Source organism: Manis javanica, chromosome 4 (assembly GCF_040802235.1).
Source record: "Manis javanica isolate MJ-LG chromosome 4, MJ_LKY, whole genome shotgun sequence".
Classification (NCBI taxonomy): domain Eukaryota; kingdom Metazoa; phylum Chordata; class Mammalia; order Pholidota; family Manidae; genus Manis; species Manis javanica.
The window spans coordinates 104,272,483-104,296,333 of NC_133159.1; the positions used below are offsets into that span (position 1 = coordinate 104,272,483).

At 40.9% G+C, this 23,851-nt stretch overlaps 1 protein-coding gene across 1 annotated transcript; it reads right to left on the bottom strand.

Moving 5' to 3' along the window:
• Positions 1–431: 431 nt before the first annotated feature.
• HMGCS2 (3-hydroxy-3-methylglutaryl-CoA synthase 2) lies at positions 432–23,270 on the bottom strand. Its single transcript, XM_037021323.2, has 10 exons — positions 23,097–23,270; positions 18,965–19,419; positions 9,211–9,336; positions 8,496–8,660; positions 6,863–7,028; positions 5,234–5,404; positions 4,033–4,139; positions 3,299–3,424; positions 2,275–2,383; positions 432–509 (listed from the first exon to the last, which is right to left on the bottom strand). Exons 1-9 carry the CDS (start codon positions 23,198–23,200, stop codon positions 2,277–2,279), a joined length of 1,527 nt encoding a protein of 508 aa, XP_036877218.2. The 5' UTR covers positions 23,201–23,270; the 3' UTR covers positions 432–509; positions 2,275–2,276.
• Positions 23,271–23,851: the final 581 nt, after the last annotated feature.

The window sequence follows — 23,851 nt, forward strand, 5'->3', positions numbered from 1 at the left end:
TTTTTTTATTTTTTAAGACATAATGCTATGCCATACGCTTACTAGACTACAGTATAGTGTGAACATAACTTTCATATGCACTGGGAAACCAAAAATTCATTTGACTCACTTCATTGTGATATTTGCTCTATTGTAGTGGTTTGGAACCAAGCCTGTGGTGTTTCCAAAGTATGCCTGTACCAGCACAGAAATTTAATAAAAATAATAATAACAAGATATAAGAAATGATAGGCCTGTCATCTGGATCTTTTCACGTAGCTGGAGGTGACTGACAGCCAGGCCTCCCCTCCGCCGCCTGTTTCGCAATCCCATGGCGGGGACTGCAGCAGGGAAGGGCACCGAGGACCCACTTGAGAAGGTGCCTCGCTCTACAAGGCCATTGCCAGTGGGGTTGCTGTTTCCAATCCCATCTATTTACTTGCTAAGGGCACTTTTTTTTTCGTTTTGTTTTTAATATGATTGGTGGGCAGCTCTGCTAGAGTACTTTTCGCAGGAACCACTCTGCGGATCTGTAGAATTTAAAGAAACAAAAGAAGGACATTCAGTTGTGGGTCTCATCCTGAACATCTTCCATCCCTGGGACCGGCTTATTGCTTGAGGCAAAGCTGTGCTGAGGGGCTCTCTTAAGTGCATCCTGAAGTCCGGGGTGCTCCACTGCCTGCCCAGCTCCAAGCCTGGACACCTGTGCAGCCTGTGCCCAATGCCATGGGAGCCGCAGCCAGGAGGCGGGCAGGGTCCCCATGACGTGCTCTGCCTGATAGGAGAGCAGGCTGGCAGGCCGGACAGGCAGAGACAGAACCCCATAGAGTGAGATAAAAATCTGCATTTCAGCTAAAATCTCAATGTAAGTTCATTGCTCACAGGAGTCACCAGCAGGGAACAACCCAGCTGCCCTCCTCACAGGGTCAGTGTGAGAAGCACCATGCAAAGCGAGCCGTGGGAGCGAGGGAGCCAGGTTCTGTGACTCCTGTGAAAATCCCAAGTTCCTCCCTTTCTCTCTCTCTCCTCTTTCCCCCCAACTTTCTCCCTCCCCTGCCTCTCTTTCTCTCTGCTTCTGATGACTGAAATGGCTTGACATATTTAGTAGCCTTCTGACTTGTCCTTAAGACCATTTTTCCAACACACAAGCAAACAAGTGACTCCTGGCAGTGTCAGTCTGGTGAACCTGCTTACGGAGCTTACCACTCTCAGCCGCACCCTGCAGGGGCAGCTTGGCAAACCCCGTGCCTGCCTCGCTGGGCACCTAGTATCGCTGCGGCAGCTCTGGGCAGCCTGGCAAAGGAGGCGGGTGGCTGGGAGCAGGGGCCGTGGGCAGGAGTAAAGCGAAGGCACTGCTCATGCTGTCGTCTCCTGCTTTGTCTGGGTGTCTCCCTGATCGTGGACGTGCTACACCTGGTGCCCCGCTCCGCCAAGCCCTCGCCAAGCTTTTCTGTCCTCCCCTCTTCATCCACCAAAGGAAGGAAACCATCAACAAACAGAAAAATATGGAGGACTTATTTGGGTATGGGGACTGAATTTATTAAGATTTAAAGGTTGTAAAAAGAATTGCTTCTCACTCTTCCATTCTGCTTATATTACCAACTTGGAAGATAAACTGAAGGCAGATTATCTGTGTCCATGAAATACGAGACTCCATATATGAATACTTGATTATCCTTTTAAAGTACATAAATATTTCTCCCATTTCTCCTCTGGCCCCAATCCTCTTCCAGTAAACTCTTCTCTCCCTCCTTCCTCTTGTCCCTATTTATTTCCCAGAGCTCACTGCTTCTCCCCAGAATGAACTGGTGACATCAAGACCGCTATACGGCCCCTTAGCCCAAGGTTCCCTCCAGCCCAGGCTTCTGGCTCAACAGGACCTCCACACCCTGTTTCCTTAGGAGTCTGTCCCCACATCCCAGTGTGTGCCTTCTCTCAAGCTGTCACCTGTGTCACTGACACGATACCTCTGCAGGAATGAGTTCCGTAGGTTCAGGCTCACATCCTGCTTCCCTTGTGGGTGCTAACTGTTTTCATCAAGCTTCTAGGGGGGCTTCCTATCCTGAGCGGATCAGGTAAAGAAAGTGACTTTTATTCACACTCACGATTTGAGAACACACTCCCCCCAAGCCTTTGCCTTTCCAGGGAAAGAACCCCAAGAGTTTCTTCGGTCTTCAAGCTCAGGCTCCCCACATCTGATCTTTTCGGGAGCTGCAGGTGCTCTCTGGGCTGCTCACACTATGGGAACTGCATCTGTCACCCAAAGGAAAACTTCCTACCACCAGCCCTGCCCACCTTTAGATTGGATGCCGGGCATACTTGCGGCGATATAACTCATCCACTCGCTCCAGGTACCAAGTACCTGGAAAAAGGTTGTTTGTGTCTCCAGGTGGTGAGAAATTCACTGTGGAACAAGAAGAGGCAAGACTCACCAAAAGCTATGTGGGTCTGGGGAAGAGAAAATACTAATAGCGACGCTATAGCTTCCCAGTGAAGCTCTCCTGGCTGTGCTGCAAGGGGCTACAAGGTCATCTCCACGTCCCATGGAGCACTAGACCAGCAGAAAAACCAGATCCAGTACATATGGCTTAGGTATTAAAATTTTATTAGAGGAGTATGACATTTTCCTACACTAAGCATGCCTTTCCTCCACTGAAGTCTTTATCATGTCCTTTTGCCAATGATTCCTAGCTTGAACTTCCTGTTTCCTACCAGATATTCCTTCCTACGCCAAGTTCTCTGGCTCTGATTCATTGCAGTATTTCAGTGCTTTGTCCATTAATGTTCATCTTGGAGATCCTGTTTTTACTTCAATTGCTTTTCTTGCTTGCTCTAACATTTCCTGTTCCAGATAAGATCAATAACTACAAGGTCTAGGTTTTATGGAAATATGTTCTGTCTCCTTTTCACACCACACTGCAAACCAGGTACGCTACATTTTGCTTCATAGGTCAGTTTAGATTTGGATATCTACCTCCAAAGTCTAGGTTCTTTCAACAGTTGCATAGATAACTTTTCCAAAGACATCTGACTCCAGGGGACTCCATTTTCCAGTACCTCATTTGAGGTGGTTGGCTACAGTCTACACTGGGAAGCCACATGCTGCCTCCTGCCTCTTCTCAACTCTTCCTTCCGCTCCCCCCCACCCCCCGCCAGCTCTGGCCCATTTGGACCACACAGATCTCACAGTCATGTCCCGTAGACACCTTCCCTCTGGCCCGCTGGAGTCTGGACTTCTGATAGATTCCTGGCTCTCAGCTGCTGGCATGGAGTCTGAGGAAGGCTGCCCTCTTCTCCTCCCTTCTGCTCCTTTTCTTACCCTTGTGGTAGAATTCTTCTCTTTGGCCCATGATTTCTGTGAACTCCTCAGGAGAAACACACTTCCGGGAGGCCAGGCGTCTCGGCAGATCCGACATGCTGGACACCAGCCTCTCCAGGGGGGAGCCTGCGGAGCAAAAGAAAGGTTGTTAAGCCCGCCTCACTGTCATTATCACTGCTCCAAGTCAAGGGTGCAACAGAGAGCAGGTCCTGCAGGAGCCAGAGCCCTGGAGGAAAGCACTCTGTGTGTGGCTTAGGATGTCCAGAAATGATACTCTAAGGACAACAAACTAACGTTAGGAAAACATAGAGGCAGACACACTCCTTTGCCAAAGCATATCGCACAGTTCGTAGGTGCGCATCTGTGATGGCATCTGTCATAAAAGAATCAGTGTTTACCGGATATCTCCAGCCCATCCCTGTCTCTGTACTGGTGGCAACCAAACCACCGTTACCTCTTTCCTGGACTCTTTGCTGTAACAACCTGCCTGGTTTCCCCATATCCACCTTTGTTTCTCTTCCATCTTTTCTCTGCGTAGTAGTCAGGAAACTGCTTCAAATACATAAATTAGATAAACTTACTCCATTGGTTATACCCTTTCAGGAATTTCCTTTGCTCTTAATCACAATATAATTCTGTCAAAATGGGAGTCTCAGAGGAGTGGTGAGGCAGAATATGGTCTCTTTTATGAGATGAGTCTTGTCAGAAGTTCCTGACAGAAAGACAGGACTCACCTGGAGAAGCATCCTGGGACACTCGAAATGAAAAAAAACTTGCTGCCAAGCCCGAGCCGTAAGAGAATGCACCCACCCTGGAGCCAGCCAAGTCCTGGGCAGAGTGCCTGCAGGGCAAGAAATCAAAACCCAATAAACACATGGGCATTATACTCTGCTCTTCAAATAAACCGTTAACACATCAGCCCAATCAAGTCAACCTCTTGCAAGTAGAAATGGGTTTCGGGCACTCTACACAAAGAGGGACTTTTGGAAGATCCTAGGGATTGATTGGCCTAGGAGGACAAAAAATTGCCAACAGGAAAGAAGCTAAAAATCCAAGATACAGAAGGCACAGCAAACAAACAGAATTTGGGGGTATAAGAGGAACTTCTTCCCACCCATCAGGACAAGATTAATTCAGTGAACCCTGAAGGCATCTCCAGGTGAAGGTCAGACCACTTGACTCACCTTCACGGCTTCAGTGTTGACTGCTAATGCTTCAGCAGTTGTAATTTTTTATCATTCCCTTATCAGTAATAATTTGATCAAGTTTATATATGTGTGTGTGTGTATAATGTATATCTTATGTTATATGCATGTACTATAGTACAAGTATTTCCTCATAAAACCCACAAGGAATATCAATAGAAATAACAACTAACATTTGAGCACCTGCTGAACATTACTGTTTTAGTTGCTTCAGACATTAAAAACTCATCAAAACCCATTAGGCAGGAATTGTTGTGCATATTTTAGATGAGGAAAGTGAGGCACAAAGAAACTAAGTGTTTTTCCAAGGTCAAGGCTAATAAGTGGTAAAGAGATTTGAACCTAGGTTGTAGGCTGTGAAACTAGACTCTCTTAAACATCATACTTTCTAAGTATAGAGATGTTAAATCGATGAGATAAAATATGTATAAAAGTTCTGTTTTCTTGTGCATTCAAGTAGCTCTTGCAAATACCCTGATGTCATACATGCACTTCACTTTGGAGACCATTGTTTAATACTGATAATAAATCTGCCTATACATACAGCTTTGAAACAAGTTTCTTTCATTTTCTTCCCTCCTGCTCCCCCTTCCTTCCTTCCTTCCTTCCTTTCTTCCTTCCTTCCTTCCTTCCTTCCTTCCTTCCTTCCTTCCTTCCTTCTTTAAAAACTTGGTTGAGTCCTCAGACCATGGGGTCGGGGGTCTGGGGTGGGGACAGACACAGTACTCACTGGGACAGAAGTGAGGCCAAGCACCCGTACAGGGATGAGGTATACATATTCCCGTTGTGTGTGGAGAGGTAAAGGGAGGCCTTGGTTTTCTTGTTGAACGTGTCCAGAGAGACCTTTTGAAGTGCTTTATCCACGTCCTTGTTGGTGTAGGTGTCTTCCGGCCTTAGCCCCCTGGGAGGCAGCCAGAGAAACAGGCCAGGTGAGAGGCCACAGGAGGGGCAGAAGGCAGCAAGGGGACAAGCAACAGCTTCTGGACAGAGGACTTTGGGACACATGTTTTCTATTGTAGAATATTTGAAAATACAGAAAAGTGCAAAGAAAAAATGTCACTGATAGTCTTACCATTCATCCTCTATAATGTTATTTTTAAAGGCTGCAGTATGGGCCATGACAGGATATACCTTACTTTAACCAATCTCCCCATTCCCATCCTGACCAGTTAAAATGCTGCAGTGAACAGCTACATGATTTTTAAACATGCAGTATTGCTCAGCCAAAAGGTAGTCACATCTTTGAGACCTTTGCTTCATCTTTTCCTCTTACTCCCCCAAATCCTTGTATCAGTTTACACATCTACTATTGCCTGTTTCCATGGCCTCATCAATCTTGGGTACTTGAATTTTAAAAAGACTATGTAAAAAAAATGGTAACTTGTTTAAATTTGTTACTAATGGGCATACATATTTAAAAATATGATTATGTGCATTTCTTCTTTGAGGAAACTTCTTGTCCATATCCTTTGCTCAAGTTTCTACTATGGTGCTTATCTTATTATTGATGAGACTTTCACATATTAAACATATTAAGCCATTGTTCTTGGTATATGTTAGAATTTTTTCCTCATGGGGCAAGTCTTACATGCAATGTTTATGCTAATTTTGAAGTTTTAGTTAGCGGCTGAGTTACTATCATTAGGAATATGGGCAGATGTTGGCAGAAAACGTGAATAGGTACCAAGAAGAAAAGGAAGGATTCCCTTCCAAGTGTGAACTCTTTGTATTGAAGATTCTTCTTTTTTAAATGTCTTGGAGTAATGCAGCAATAAATGGCATTCTTCCTGCTTTTTTGACATGTGAAGAGGCTAGCTGGACTATCTCCATTTCATTGCTGGGGAGAACTGAAGCAACAAGCAAGGCAATAATTAAGCTAATGGCAAGTGAGAAGGATGACATTCCCTGTGCTGCCATCCTGTGCTGTGATTATCTGCCTCTGGCATTTCTTTCCATACAGACTGCAAGATCCTGTGGGCAAGATCACACAGCCATGTTCATTTCTGTATTGCTAGAGTTTAGTGTGATGCCTGTCACATGCTGCTGTTCATGAAATGTGTATTGGCTAAATAATTTCGCCACACCTCTTTCCCCTTTTTCTTACTCTCTTAATCATTTCTTAGTCACTTGATCTAGATATTCAGGCAAACTCTGTGCCTTCAAGATAAAAGGGGAGGGTCCTATGTGGTCTTATTATTATCCGATAATCCACGTAGGGACTTGGTATTGTTTCTGTTGTGTTGGAGGACTGTCCTTTTTTCCCCACAGGAATGGCTCGTGGTCCAGGCTCAAGGTGTGAAGAAACCTCCTCTTCTCACACCTTTCATGGGCCTAAAGGTTCCCCATGAAGAAGTCTGACCTGAAGGCCTCTAGTCCCTTATAGAGGCTGGTCTGTGTGTCACTGCTGACCGACAAGAAGTCATTGAACATCAGGCGAGCCAGGGATTTCTGGGCCATCTTGCAGAAGGGAGTGTGAAAGATCATAAACTGTAAATCATCCAGAGTGAAAGGCCGATGGATGCCAGCTGGAAGAGAAAGTGTGAAACCAAGGATGCGGCATGACAGATGAGCCTTTACAACCACTCTCCAAGGTCTAACTGCCGAGGGACCCTAAGCCTCCTGGAAAACTAGCTCCTACCCACAGCAGAGACACACAGGTTTGTTCATTCACTGTATAAGCATTTTAGTAAGCACCTTACTTATATAAGTATACCTATAAATAAACTTTCTGTGGGAATGCTTATAAAGACCATACTTACAGAAAGAAGGGAAAGAAACAAATATTTTCTTCCTGTCTACTGTTGCTAACCTGTATGACAGATAATTCCTCCAAATTAACCTTGTGTTGTATTATTTTCTCTATTTCCAGAGGAGGAAACAGAACTTTCAAAATATGAAGCTAAGTCGTATGTCTAAGGTCACCCAGTTTGAAAATGGCCGGCTTTGTATTTAGGTTCCAACATCTGTGACTCTACACTACGGAATGTCTCTCACATGCTGAAGAGGAGGGCCTTCCTCTCTCTGCCCTTAGGAAAGATTGCAATTTGGTACTGAGATTCAAAGCAGCAGTGACCAAATTCCCTATTAGAAAAAAGAGTAAAATTAGAATGCCATGAGAATTTAGAGGTGAGAGCAATTAGCCACTAGGAGTTTTGTAATGGATGGGCAGAGGTGAAGAATTCCAAGTTGCCTCCTTGTCCATGAGCATGGTGGCAGCTGTGGCAGCCAGCGTCCCACCCAACGCAGTGAAAAGGGACAAGAAATGCCCCCTGTGCCTCTCCTCAAGCATCCATGCTCTGACACTTGAACATTTCCACACTGATACCTGTCTTTTGCTGATACCCATGTAGGCATAGCTAATTACATAAGAACACTTTTTATTTTTCTAAAGTAGATTTCTATGTATTTTTAAACATAAGATTGTTTCTTTTCCAATTATGAAAGCAGTACATATTTTTTATCAGGAAAACTCAGAAACTAAAGGTGAAATTAAAATCAATTTATAGTACTACCATCCAGAGAGAAATTACTTTGGCATAATGGCAACACTTTATTATATCAAATATATACCTAAATGTACCTAAATATAGTTAAGATTTTCAGTATCAACCAGACGTTAAAAGGTGGCAAACTACACTAAGAGTCAAATCAACCCTGACTTTGAAGGAACAATCCTTGCCCGGGTAGCATGTGGTCACACTGACTCGCCACAGCACCTCCCCAGCTGGCTACACACACTGTTTTCATACTGGTAGCTTTGACCCTGGATTGTTTACTTTCTTTGACTTAGCTCAAGTTAGAGGCAATTTCATACTTGAATTTGGAGGAATTCCAAGTGGACTTTAGCATAGACCCAGGGAAGGGTGTCAGAAGAAGGGGGCATAAAACAATTCATTTGAAATCAGAGTAGAGAAGAGACCTTGACTCTTTTAAGACAAACTCTTGGCCGCATGTAAATGGAGACCCCACTTTCTGCTCTCTGAGCCTCATACCTTGTTTCCACTGTTTCTGGATTTTTTCACGGTATAACGTGTAACATCGGTCCAAGGCTCTTAAGTAGCACTGCATGGAGAGCTTCCCGTCCACTATTGGGTACTCTGAAGCCACATCTGGTTTGTAGAAGTCGTATACATTCTCCATGTGGGTTCCCCTGAGCCCTGGAAAGGCACACAGAGGGATTCAGGGACTGTGCACTGCAGTCCACAATGAGTAGAGAGGATGGGAGAACCATGTATAAGCAGACTCCTGGTCTTTACTTGTCTCATGCCCAAGCCTGAGCCCACTCAACATCCCTCATGTATTCAAGAAGAGTTAAATAGATTATTGCTTTTATATAAATAAGATCTATATTTCCCTTTCCACATCCATATGGGTTTAACAGAATCTGGAATCAAAGCCAAAAGTTTCAAAGCAAAGCCTTTCACTTTATACACAATTATCTTTCATCTTCAACTGCCAGCTTAGCTCCATAAGGGTCCTCACCAGCAGCAATCGCCGCATCATTATCCCAATGTATGATGGTGCCAAAGAGAATGCCTCACTGATCCCTCCCTTCCCTCTGCTCCCTAGGCCAGCCTTTGGATGGTAAGCAATATCCCCAAATCCATACTTCAGTCCTTGGGTTTGCCAACTTGGGATTAGGAGCCATGCATTTGGCTATGCCATTCACAGGTCTTTTGGTACCATGTATCCACAGTTACTACAAACCTCTCTCGAGGGCCAGAGGGGCCTTGGGCCCAACCAGCATGGCCACAGCTCCAGCCCCACCTGTGGGCCGAGCATTACCACTAGCATAGACTGCAATGTCTCCACAGACCACCATCGCATAGCGACCTGTAATGAGAGAAAGAAATAATTATTATCTCTACCAAATCTCTAGAAAACTAAGTGCATAGTTTTTGTTTTTGTTTTTTTTTTTTGCATTGCCAGGCATAGTTTTAGGTATTGGGCATAGACCAGTGAACAAACATGAAAATTCCTGTCCCATGAAGCTGATGCTCTAGTGAAACTCATCATGGCACATTTGAATGCAAAGTCAAATGCACTGTCCTGTTGCCCTTTCTGTAAAAGGCTCATTCATACAGAATTCTGTTTCTGAATTCAATAAAGAATTTTATTAATTGGCCCTTTTGGAGATAATGTAGATTTGTACCAATCACCTCATATATAGCATTCCATCATCCTGAAATTCCTTCCAAATCATAGAAAGTAAAGGGACAGGAAGAGAAACTAACATTTAAAATAATGGCTAAACACTAGTTATCCTCAATCTGTAAAACAATACAATGAGGTAGGTAATACCCACTTTTATAGAGGAAAGCACTCCCTTCCAGAGAGATTAAATAATTTGTCAAATAGTGAATATGGAATGTGATATTCAAACCCAGTCTGACTGGATCCTAAACCATGTGCTTTGAATGACTTGGTACTACTTTCATTGTGAAAAGAGCTTATGTTGAGAAACCACATTTAATGTAGATGATCCATAATAACTACCTCTAACAGTCAGACTAGTATTCAATAAATGATTGTTGTCTTCACTCCTATTTGTTCCACTTTAATCTGTTAGTACTGCCACCCATAAAACTTGAATCTGCGGGAGAGACATGGTAGTAATTTTAGTATTCTACCTAACCTGTGAGGAAGCTTCCAACATTTACCCCAGCACTATTTTAGGAGTACATCCTGCAATTCCATTCCTAGGAATCTATTCTTACAACACATTATCACAGCATGCAAAACTATTAAACAATGTTCTTAAAATATCTTTTATAATTTCAAAAAAAAAATACAACAATCTAACTATCAGTGTAGGACAATTAAATAAAGTTTGACATATCCATCAATAGATGTTTTTTAAAGACTTTTAAAAGATGTGGTGGAGGGGGGCTCTGAAAAGATAACAGAGTAGAGAGAGCCCGAATCCACCTTGCATACACTGAATCTACACTTACACACAGAGCTTTTCACCCTGAAGAATATTGGAGACCGAAGTGAGCACCTTTTATACAACTAAGGACAAAAGATCACCCAAAAAATCCCCCAAACAGCAGGGAAGGCAGAGACATAATAACTTTGGGAACCACATCTCTACCGGCAGGGGGTGGGGGGTGGTATTTCTGAGAGAGCCGGGTGCAGGGGCAGACTCACTGCCCCAAGGCACAGGAAAAGAGCCTGGCAGTGTAAAGTGCAACTAGACCATACATGAACGGACCAGAGTTTCAGAACTAAACATCCACTGCTTGGCAAGGAAACCCCTGGAAACAATCTGGGATCAAACAAGCCAGCCAGCACCATTGTTTGCCTCCTTCTGCACATATTAGTGTGGCAGAGAGCAGGATCTGTGCATACACACAAACCTCAGACTTGGTCTAGGCAGCCCTCTGGCACCCACCCATATCCAGACACACCTACAGGAGATCCAGTAGCCTCCTACTGCTGCCTGCTTTAACCACTGACCCAGCCCCCATCAGGCTGGATGCACAAATCTGTGGACTAGTGCTGTCAAGGCAGCTCCCCAGAGCACTGCAGAGGTATGCATGTGGGGGGCTAACCCCTGACCACCAGCAAGCTGGTGAGTGTGACACAGCATGGAGCATGCAGGGATGGACAGAGGAGGAGGGGAGAGACATGAACAGTGCCTGATTCTACGATGACAGCAGGACCCAGCAGGCACCCAATGCAGAAATTCTCCAGAGTGGTCCTGAATGGCCCAGATAATGCAAAGGTGTGCAGGTAAGGAAGCACAGGGAACTTAGCTGGTACCAGTCCAGGAATTAACTGCAGTGTACCCCCAACCCACTGCTGGCCCAGCACCCTCCCCCTGCCAGTGCAGAACCCACAGTGTCCACCCAGGATGTTCTCCAAAAGGCCCCTAAGGCCACACCCCTGGGACCATGCCCTGGGAGCTTCAGCACCAGGAAAAGCCAATCTCACACTTACTGTCCCTCCAGCTTGGCAAAACCATGAGGAACATGCAGTTTACACAGGGACTCTCCCACACAAGGCCAATCTTTCAGGACTTCAAGAGTGAGCCCTTTCAGCTAATTCATAGAACCAAGTACCGAAAGTCATACAAAATAAGGAGGCAGAGGAATACACTCCAAACAACAGAATAAGAAAAAAAAACTGAATAAAAACTAAATGAAACAAAGTTAACCAATGTACCTGATAAAGAGTTTAAAGCAATGGATGTAAAGATAAAGATACTCACTGGACTTGAGAAAACAAGATGGACCTCAAAAAAGAGATAGAAAGCCTATAAAAGAACCAATCAGAGGTGAAGAATTCAAAAATGAAATAAAAAATATACTGGAGGGAATGAACAGCAGACTAGAGGAGGCAGAAGAATGGGTCAGTGACTTGGAAGACTGAGTAATAGGAAGCACTCAAGCTGAACATCAGAAGGAAGAAAGAGTCAAAAGAAATAAGAATAGGGTAAGAGAGCTCTGGACAACATCAAACATCCTAACTTCCACATTATAAGAGTCCCAGAATGAGAAGAAAAAGAGGAAGGAATGGAAAATTTATGTGAAGAGGTAATAGCTGAAAAACTTCCCTAACCTAGGGAAGGGAACAGTCTGCCACATCTAGGAAGCACAGAGAGGTCAAACAAGATTAACCCAAAAAGGTCCACAGCAAGGCAAACCATAATTAAAATGTCAAATATCAAAGATAAAGAGAAAATCTTAAAAGCAGTAAGAGAAGAGCAATGAATTACATGAAGAGAAACCCCATAAGGTTATCTGCTGATTTTTCTGCAGAAATTCTACAGGCCAGAGGGAATGGCACAATATATTCTAAGCACTGAACAGAAAAAAAAAAACAAAAAACCTCCAACCAAGAATATTCCATCCAGCAAGGTTATCATTCAGAATGAGGGAGAGATAAAGAACTTCACAGATAAACATAAGTTAAAAGAGTTCACCAATACTAAACCAGCCTTTCAAGAAATGTTAAAGAGACTTCTTTAAGAAGAAAAGAAAAGACCCAAAATAGAAGCAAGAAATTTAAGAAAAGGAAAAATTTCTACTGGTAAAGCAAACATATAGCACAGGTAGTAGATCAGTTACTTAAAAGCTAGTTTGAAGGTGTAAAAGCTAGTATGAAAGTGAAAAAGACAAATGTAGCAAAAGCATTTGCATCTAAAAATTAGTTAAGAGAACCATTTAATGAAAAAATGTAAAAGAAGATATTAAATACTGTATTAAAAACATGTAGGTGGAGTAAGAAATATAGTGCTGTTTGAATGCATTCAAACTTAAGTGACCATCAGCTTATGACAGATTATAACAATTCATTGCATATCACATAAGAATCCCATAGTAACCACAAACCAAAACATATAATAGATACACAAAAAAGAAAGAGAAGTGAACCCAGCCATTACACTAAAGAAAGTCATAAAACACAAGAGAAGAGGGCAAGAAAGGATCAAAGAACAAAAAGAACAAGGAATCATTTAACAAAATGAAAATAAGTGTGTATATATATATACACACACACACATATATATATATGGATAAGCATACAATTATTTTAAATGTAAATGGCCTAAAGGCTCCAATCAAAAGACATAGGGTGACTGAATGGATAAAAAAACAAGACCTGTCTATTTGCTGCCTACAAGAGACTCACTTCAGAACAAAGGACACATAGAGACTGAAACTGAAGGGATGGAAAAAGATATACCATGCAAATAGGATGGAAAAAAAGCTGGAGTTGCAATACTTATATCAGATGAAATAGCCTTCAAAAGAAAGAACATAACAAGAGACAAAGAAGGATATTATATAATGATAAAGGGATCAGTCCAACAAGAGGATATAACAATAGTAAGTATCTATGCATGCAACATAGGAGCACCTAAATATATAAACCAAATTATAATAGATAAGCCACTTTGATAAGCCACTTACATTAATGGATAGATCATTTATTTCTAAACAGAAAATAAAAAAGGAAATAGAGGCATTAGACCAGATGGACTCAAGTTTACATGGAATGTTCTCCAAAATAGGTCACTTATTAGGACACAAAGCGAGTCTGAACAAATTTAAGACTGAAATTGTATCAAGTATCTTCTCAGACCACAATGGTATGAAACTAGATATCAGTTACAAAAAAAAACCCTGGAAGAACACAAACACATGGAGCCTAAACAATACACTTCTGAATACTCAATGGATCAAGGAACAGATCAAAGAGGAAATCAAATAATACATGGAAATGAAAACAAAAACACAGCAGTTCAAAATATGTGGGATTCAGCAAAAGTGGTTCTAAGAGGGAAATACATAACAACACAGGCCTGCCTCAATAAACGAGAACAAGCTCAGAAAAACAGTCTAACTTTACAACTAAAGGAACTACAAAAAGGAGAACAAACAAAGCCCCAAATTACTAGAAGGAGGGACAAATTAAAGATCTGACTGGAAATCAATACAATAGAGACTAAGAAAACAATAGAAATAAATCAATGAAACAAGAGCTAGTTATTTAAAAAAATAAACAAAATTGACAACCCTTAGCCAGACTTATCAAGAAAAAAAGAGAGGACACAAACAAAATCAGAAGTGAAAAAGGAAAAGTTACAACTGATTCAAAGAATTATTAGAGAATTCTATGAAAAATTATAATGAGTTGGACAACCTAGAAGAAATGGATAAATACCTAGAAATATACAATCTTCCAACAATGACCCAGGAAGAAACAGAACATCTGAACAGACTGATTACTAGTAATGAAATTGAACTGTTAACCAAAAAACTCCCAACGAACAAAATCCAGGACCAGATAGCTTCACAGCAGAATACTGCCCAATATTTAAGGATCAGTTAATACCTATCCTTAAAGCATTCCAAAAATTAGAAGGGGAGGGAATATTTTCAGACTAATTCGATGAGGCTAATTTACTCTAATATCAAAACCAGACAAAGACACTAGCAAAAAAGAAAACTACAGACCAATATCCCTGATGTAGGTAGACATAAAAATCCTCAACAAAATATTAGCAAACCAAATTTAAAGATGGATTAAAAGAATCATTCAGTATGAACAAGTGGGATTTATTCCAGGGATGCAAGGATGGTATAATATTTGCAAATCAATCAATGATACACCACATCAACAAAAGAAAGAATAAAAACCATATTATCATCTTAATAGATGCTAAAAAATACTTAACAAAATTCAATATCTATTCATGTTAAAAACTTTCAACAAAGTGGGTATAGAGGGAACATAACATGATAAAGGCTATATATGACAAATCCACAGTCAACATCATATTCAAAGGCGAAAAGCTGAAAGCTTTTCCTCTAAGATCAGAAGTAAGACAAGGATGCCCATTCTCACCAGTTTTACTCAACATAGTACTGGAAGCCCTAGCCATGACAATCAGACAAGAAAAGGAGATCAAAGGCATCCAAATTGGTGAGGAAGAAGTAAAACTGTTACTGTTTACAGATGACATGATAGCATATATAGAAAACCCTTAAGGTTCCATCAAAAATCTATTGGAAGTAATAACTTGATTCAGCAAAGTTGCAGGATACAAAATCAACATACAGAAATCTGTTGCATTCCTACATACTGAATGAACCAACAGAAAGAGAAATTAAGAAAAAATGCTCCTTACAATTGCATCAAAAAGAACAAAATACCTAGGAATAAACCTAACCAAGGAGGTGAAAGCCTTGTACTTGGAAAACTATAAGAAGACACTGATGAAAGAAATTGAACAAGACACAAATAAATGGAAAGCTATCCCCTTGTGGATAGGAAGAATTAATATTGTCAAAATGACCATCCTGCCCAAAGTAATTTACAGATTCAGTGCAACCCCCATCAAAATACCAATGTCTTTTTCTAAATGAGCAAGAGCAAATAACACTAAAATTTATATGGAACCACAAAAAAAACCCAAAGCAATCTTAAGTAGAAGAACAAAGCTGGAGATATCACACTCCCTAATTTCAAGCTCTACTACAAAGCTACAATGATTAAAGTGGTATGGTGCTGGCACAAGAATGGTCATATAGATCAATAGATCTGAATAGAGAGCCAAGAAATAAATCCATCCATATATAGTCAATTAATATATGCAAAAGAAAGCAAGAACATGCAATAAGGAAAAGACAATCTCTTCAATAAATAGTGTTGGTAAAACTGGGCAGCTACATGTAAGGGAATGAAACTAGATGGCTGTCTTACACCATACACAAAAGTAAACTCAAAATGGATTAAATACTTAAATGTAAGACATGAAAGCATAAAACTCTTAGAAGAAAACATAGGCAAGAATCTCATGAACATCAGCATGAGAAATTCCTTTCTGGATACATCTCTCCAGGCAAGGGAAATGAAAGCAAAAATAAACAAGTGGGACTGCATCAAGCTAAAAAATCTTCTGCACAGTAAAGGAAACCCTCAACAAAACAAAAAGGCAACCTACCATATGGGAGAATGTATTTGTAAATGCTATATCTGATAAAGGGGCTAATAGCTACAATATATAAAAAACTCACTCAACTCAACACCAAAAAACAAACAATCCAATTAAAAAATGGGCAGAGGACCTAAGCAGACATATTTCTAAAGAAATATACAGCTAGCTAACACACACTCGAAAAGATGTCCCACCTCACTAATCATCAGGGAGATACAAATAAAAACTACAGTGAGACATCACCTCACACCAGTCAGAAAGCCTAGTATCCAAAAGACAGGAAATAACAAGTTTTGGGGAGGATGTGGAGAAAAGGAAACCCTCCTACACTATTGGTGGGAATGCAAATTGGTGCAGCCACTCTGGAAAGCAGTATGGTGGCTCCTCAAAAAAATTAAAAATAGAAATACCATATGACCTAGCAATTCCACTGAGAATTTACCCAAAGAAAGCAAAACCACTGATTTGAAAGGATAAATGCCCTCCTATGTTTATTGCTGCATTATTTACTATAGCCAAGACATGGAAGCAACCAGTGTCCATTGATAGATGAACAGATAAAGAAGACATGGTACATATATACAATGGAATATTATTCAGACATAAAAAAGAAAGAAATCTTGCCATTTGCAACAACATGGATGGACCTAGAGGGTATTATGCTCACTGAAATAAGCCTGGAAGAGAAAGACAAATACCATATGATCTCACTGATATGTGGAATATAAAAAACAAAACAAACAAAAAAAGAAAGACATCCATAAATATGGACAACAATTTGTTGGTTTCCAAAACAGGGGTGGTGGAGAGATGGGTGAAATAGGTGAAGGGAATAAAAAGGTACAAATTGCAAATTGTACAATAAGTGAGTCATAAGACTAGAAGTATAACATATAAAATATAACCAATAATATTGTAATATCTTGGCATGGTAATTGGGGGAGCTAACTCACCATGGCAAGCATATAGTAATATATATATATTTATGAAGTCATTATATTGTACATCTGAAACCGATTAATTTTGTATGTTAACTTTATTCCAATTAAAAAAAAACATTTCCCACATCATTAAAACAGCTTTTGTAAAAAAAAGTAAAATACAAGATGAGGTGGGCCTTATCTATATTGATAGGGAATGGCCTGTAAGACATCACAGAAATGAAGAATAATATGTATAATGTTAAAACTAAAACAGAATAGTTATGTGTATGCTTGCAGATTATAGAAAAATCCTAGAAGAAAACATAGAAACTGTTAATGTTAAATTCTCAGAAGTGGTAATGTGGTACAAAAGGGAACTTTTTCTTCACATTAAACCCTTTTCTATTTGTTTTTTTTTTAAAACTATGAGTTTCAATTATTTCATTTTAAAAAGACAAGAAAAAATGAGTTCTCCCAGGCAATCTGAGCCAATATCTCTTTCCTTCCCTCACACCCTGCACCTGTCTTACACCATGCACAACTTCCTGGAGTAGTTCAGAACTTCCTGATGAGTTCCAGAACCACCTATCTGAGGGTCCCCAGGTAGATGGTTGGCCAGGAGTTTCATCTGCATTGGTCTTGTCTACTCTTGGTGGTTGCCATTAGGTTCAAGCTTACATATGTTCTTTGTTTTAATACAAACTAATAATTTACATATCAATAGTTTATTTTTAAATATTTTCCCCACCAAGACAGCATGCCAAAGATACATTTGCAGCCCTTTCCTGTGGAATACCTAGCCACTGAGCAGAATCTACTCATTTGAAATGACGTGCTTGAAGCTGGTGTTACTCCCAAATACAGGCTTTGATTTTTGGTTAAAGGCTGGTGAGTACCCTTACCCTTCATTTCTAATCTCCAACTAAATGCTTAGTTAGACATACTAATGGTGATGGTAGTAGGGGTTGCTGGAAAAGTAATATACATGCCAGGCAGGAGAAGCCCTGTAAGAACAGATTTGATCATGTGAAGACTAGAACATCCCAAATCAATGGAACCATTGATGGTGAACCTATGCAGAGCAGTTGAAAAAACACTGTGTATGGGTGTATGACATTGCACTTGCTTGCTGTGTGAACAGAGTTAACTGTTAAACAATTTTTGGCCCATTTTTAAAATAAAAAATATTGGATTAGATCATCTCTAAAGTCTCTGCCAACAGTAAGACTTAATAATTCATTTTATAATTAATGTTCATTATGGTTTCTAAGATTTTAAATTCTCATTTCCAACCTCATAAATACAGAGCCTTGACTACCTAGGTACTGTTTTTTCCCACCCCCTGAATATCTTATTCAATCCTTTTACCAGCCGTGCAAGGCAAATAAGAATTCTGAGGCTCAAAGAGGTTATGGGACTTGTCAACAATTATTGACGAAGCTAAGTTTCTAACTCTCAACTTGTACTCTTTCCCTTGGACATTTTCTTGCTATCACAATAGGGGTTCTTCCTCCAATATAGCATTGAAGGAAGGAAGATATAAGTAAGATACAGGGTAATGTTAATATGTTAAGCAAAAAGCAATTTCCCAGGAGCCAGACCAGGGAGAAAGAGTAAAAATATTCTGTATAATAGTGTATCCTGTGATTCTTTGGGTCTATTTCTACCAGGGTGTTTTTTCCTTAACACACACACTTGTTTAAACCTTTTATCATCACCAGACCCTCAGAGACTTAGGAATAGCTTAAGAGAAGCAGGAATGATGAAGTTGGAAATATTTTGGGTTTGGTTTGGTGTCTCACCCATACCACACATTATGTGTAAGATACCAGATACTCCATATTCTCATCTATAAATCAGGTGAAATACCCACTTCCTAGGCTGTTGTAAGGACTAAATGAATGGCTGTATGAATACACTACCTAATTAACTGCATAAAGCTGTACAAGTCTAAGTAGTTATTATCACTGTGGTTGTTGGAAGTTGGGCTTCCCTCTCCATAAAAACATCTGGTGAATAGAGATGCAAAACCGAGGATTCAGCCTCCAAGCCCAATCTCTTCTTCTATAAGGCTTCATGGAGCACATACCATCCCAGGAGCTGGACTCCACCCAGTTGGCAGCATTGAAGAGGGAGGCAGTGCCTCCATAGCAGGCATTGGTGGTATCTATGCCCTCAATGTCAGTGTTGCCTGAATCCTGGAAAAGCTCCATGAGCACTGTTTTGACAGCCTTGGACTTGTCAATGATGGTCTCAGTGCCCACCTCCAGCCGGCCCACAGAGTCCCACGGGAGCTGTGTGCGCTCCATCAGCTGCTGCACCACCGTCAGGCACAGGGAGTTGATGTCTTCCCGGACTGAGCAGAAGCCCATCTGTGTTTGGCCCAAGCCCACTGTGTACCTCCCTGCTTCCACATTGTCATACTTCTCCAGGTCTGATTGGTCCACATATTGGGCTGGGAAATAGACCTCCAGGGCAAGAATGCCCACATCCTTTGGCCAAGTATCTGTTTTGGCCAAAGGGACAGCAGGGACTGTAGAAAACCTGTAGTGAAGATAACAATAAAAATTCCACTAATTTTATTAGTTTCTACACAGTTTCCTCAAAAGACAATGCAGCAATCATTTCTTTCATTTATTATATATTTTGAAACTATGTTATCAGATGGATACAAATGTAAGATTGTTATATCTCTTTGTTGAATTAAACCTAGTATCCTTATAATGTCCCTATTTATGTTTGTGATGTTCTAGCCATAAACTCTACCTTTTCTGATGTTAATAAAGCTTTTATAGTTTTTTTATTATTTTTTACATGGTATATCTTTTTTTTCCTTATATACATACTTTTAACCTCTTTGAATCCTTATATTTAACATGCATCTCTTCTAAACTGCATAAAATTAGGTCATTAAAAAATTTGTAACAAGTCTTATTATATTGGTGTTTTAATTGGAGTAATTAGTTCAATTATAGTTATTATAATTACTGACATAGTTAGGATTACATATACCATCTCACTATTTCTATTTATTTCACGTCCTTTATTTCTTTATATCTCCTTTCCTGTACTTTTGTATTAAGCAAGCACTTATGACTTGATTTATCTCTTCTTTTTTGTTTAGTAATGACCTGAGATTACAATGTGCATAAGTGACTTACAGTAATTTAACTTAAATTAATATTTCTACTACTTTCTGAATAGCACAAAAAGCTTACTGTAGTTTGACTTCATTTATCTTCTCCATACCTTTAAGCTACTATTGTTATAGTTTACTACTACATATATTAAACCACATTGGACATAATTTTTAAATTTTCCACTCATTTTTAAGGTATCCTCATTATCCCTTCTTTCTTTTTTCTACACCTATAAATACCTACTGTTCTTCTATTTTTAAAGGAAGTTTTCTGCTTGATTCTGTCCTCTCCGTTTTCTCTGATTGGACCTCTCAATTTTTATTGAGCACAGCTACAGTGCTGGGTTCCTGATGCATAGTAATGAATAAGACATCCTTTGTGCCCACAAAGAGTGCCTAGTCTAATGGAGGAGACAGACATTTTTACTGCTAAATACATAGTGGAACAAGCAAAGGTGTGAGAACATAAAGGGCAGAGAGAGCAATTCTAAATTGAGCAGAGAGAAAATGGGGAAAGGTTCAGTAGAAGAGGGATGAGATAATTTGTTCCTTTCCTGTACCCACCCCATTCTCTTCAACCCTGACTCCTAATACCCCTAGTGAAAATACACAATTTCTCCTTCCAGCTACAATGCAGAGCTCACCAAGTTCACCTCCCATCTGCTCCCGTGTGAAAGTACCTGAAATCTGGTTACTTAAGTATATTTCAGTGGTGAAATCAAGGCACACACTGGTGAAGTGGTATGTTCAGAGCAACTCCATAGTTATCATGTGTTAGAAATATTCTGTCCTTTCATGATCTTGGGTACCAGTCCAATATGTGTGCTATACTCATGAGTACAACCAGGTTCCTTTGACTTGTATCTAGTTACAGAATTCTTGACCATGAAAGGGTGACAGGCTGGTTCCACAAGCTATAAATTTGGCTCTGTACCAGTAGAACTGTAGCTCAAACTGTCTGTCAATCATCCTGAAGATAACCACAGTTCTTCCATCAGGAAGCTCACTTTGAAGGACTACTGTGAGGCAAAAGCACATCATACAATCACAAGATAGTGAGGCAAAGTGATAAATGTCCACCCATGTCTGACAAGAGAAGCTTGGAGTCTGGTGATCGCCCTGTATTTGGTGTCCCCCAAGTAACTGGACTCTGTACTTAAATATTTGTAGAGGAGCTCCCTAGTACCTAGGAGCTAATGGTTAGCCAGGGCTTGGCTCTGGGCCTTGGCCAGCTTTTCCCTCAGCTTCATTCTCACTCTGTCTTCTCTGATCTCACTCACTCTCTCTCTTCTCAGTTAAAGTCTAAGGTTGCAAGAAGAAGTTCTGAGAATCAGTCACCTGGTAATTTTTTTAACTGTCTTGGTAGGGGGCTATTTCTGGAAATGGATTCCAAAACTTGAAGAGAAGTTAACATGTAGAGGCTTCCAGAAACATCAGACCACTGGTGTTAAGAGACATCAGACTCCTTGTAATCTTATACTCTCTCCCAAAATAATCACTTCTGTGAATTTAAAATAGGTTTTGTTATAGTGTCAGTTGGTTCAAGAACACACATCAAGCTTTTATTTGTTTACTTCATCTCACCTCCTTCACTTGTGTTTCAAAATTAGGTGTGGTTGATCAGGCACTGTGCTAGGAAGGGACTCCTGGGGAGATTTCCTGTGGATGGAGACTCAGGAAAGACTTCATGGAAGAGGCTACATTTGAGATTAACCTTGATGGATGAGTGTAGCTTCTTTCTACTGATGAAGAATTGGAGGGGAGTTTACGGAACTGTGGCCACAGTGGCAGGGTGGGGGGTGAGCAGAGAGTGTGATGGGAGTAGGGAGACAACACAAAGGAAAGCAGGTGGGGAGCACAAAGTAGAGGCATGATTCTTCCGAATTTTAAAGGCAGTGAAGCACATGCTAAGATGGGGGCAGTTCTTTGTTTAGACTTCGAGTTGATGCAAGTTGGATAAAAGGGGATAGACAGAGAAAAAGAGATCCACAATGAAGATTCTTAGTACTTGTTCAGGCCATGGAATATGGGATTAGCTGTGAATACACTAAAAAGGGAAATATGAATGATAATTCCAAATGTTTGAACCAAGGATGTCAGAAGGAGGGCAGATTGGTGAGGACAGGTTTGTCTCTTGGTGGGCAGCCAACTGTTGTTTATTGAAACAGGCAAGCCCATGTCAATTCTTTCCTCAGAAATACAAAACCAGGTTAAATTTTGATCTGAGTAATTTGACCTGTATGCAGAGGATGGGGCAGAGTGTGGACAATGGTGGAGAGTCATGAGGAAAGGGGGAAGCCTCACCTCCTACCCCGGGCATGCACTCCACCAGGTTCCTGGGATACCAGGCAAGGGAAGCCAAAGTCATTTCTCTAAGTATTGATGAAATGTGGTGTAGAAATGGGAGGAAAGGAAGAGCTAGTCCCTAAAGCAAAGTGGATGATATAAGGATCCAAGGTGCTAACTGTAGCTGTGTCACCATCAACCCCAAGAGACCACAGGTACTTAAGCCCCACTGGGGGATTGTCCACAAAGAAAAGAAGTGCATGTGTGCCTCTCTCCACAAGCATCTTGCATATCCATGCACTGCCTCCCACACACATACACACTTATCTTTACATCTCATCTCCCTCACTCATGAAATCAGAAGGCAGACAGACATGCTTCTTATCCTCAGTCCATTTCAAATATTACTGCAGTGATTTGAAGCAACTGGTTTTACTAAGACTACAGTTGGCACAGGATCCTGAGGGTCTTGGCAGGGGCCGTGGGTAAAGGTGGAGAGGACATCGCCTGGCCCTGGGAATGCTATTTCCACTGCTTCATGCAGCTGGTGGAATGAAAGATGTTGTCATTTACAAACAGCAGGTGTCAAAGGTTTGGGATTCTGGAACTCTGTAGCTAAGAGGGGCTGTCTGTTTAGAGATGAGGTAACTTGTTTATCTAAGGTTGTGCACAAGTCTTGTCAACTTTCAACTAGAATTCTAGTGAGCTTTCTTTATGGCAGGCCCTCTGCCTTTCTTGTACCAGTTCCATGGTTCTTCTCAGAGTGACCTGTACAGCCATAAACAATGTGACTTACCTTTGGTGGGCTGCTGGGAGAAGGCAAGCAGTTGAGAAGGAAGCTTCTTGTATCACTCTCTTCACTTGCAAGACCCGCTTCACTGGAGTCAACAGCCGCTGCATTTCCGGGGGATCAAGCAGAAAAGCAACAGTTCACAGCCCTTGGGAGAATGCCCAACAGTGTCCAGTTGGGCTTTATAGAGGCCTGAGATTCCTGCCTCCCAAAGCCCCACCCCTGCTTATTGAGGCTCAGTCAGCTTCTCAAACTGGGCTAAAGGTCTCACTCAGAGCATGGGCAAGTCAAAGAAAAGCATTCTCTCTCCAACATGTACATAGCTGCCCTGCATCTGGGCATGTGTGGAAGTGGATGGCTCTGATTCCTCCTTTCTTGGGCTCTTACGGCAACGTTATTTAGGCCCAGCCACATAAGAAGGCTATTATATTTGTTGTAACACATCCTGAGCTAGCCCCACTCCCCACAGGTATCTGCTGGAAACTGGATCCTCAGTTGAGCTACTCTCCCTTGGCGGTCTGGAATGCTCTCTGTGGAGTTAGCTGTTACTGTTTTAACATATTATGTGTAATGAGAAAATTTTTCACAATTGAAAGGAATGATACATAAGTCATGGGGCTGTAATGTATAGCATAAGAAATATAGTCAGTAATATTGTAATAAATTTGTATGGTGACAGATGGTAACTAGAGTTACTGTGGGGATTACTTCATAATGTATAAAAATACTGAACCACTATGATATACACCTGAAACTAACAG

Excerpts from the sequence above, each read along its gene's own strand:
- HMGCS2 (XM_037021323.2), bottom strand. The coding sequence starts at position 23,200 with ATGCAGCGGCTGTTGACTCCAGTGAAGCGGGTCTTGCAAGTGAAGAGA. Across the intron at positions 8,661-9,210 it reads CCCTCTGGCCCTCGAGAGAG|GGCTCAGGGGAACCCACATG; the intron begins GTTTGTAGTAAC and ends GTGCCTTTCCAG. Across the intron at positions 7,029-8,495 it reads CCAGAAACAGTGGAAACAAG|CTGGCATCCATCGGCCTTTC; the intron begins GTATGAGGCTCA and ends TTTCTCTTCCAG.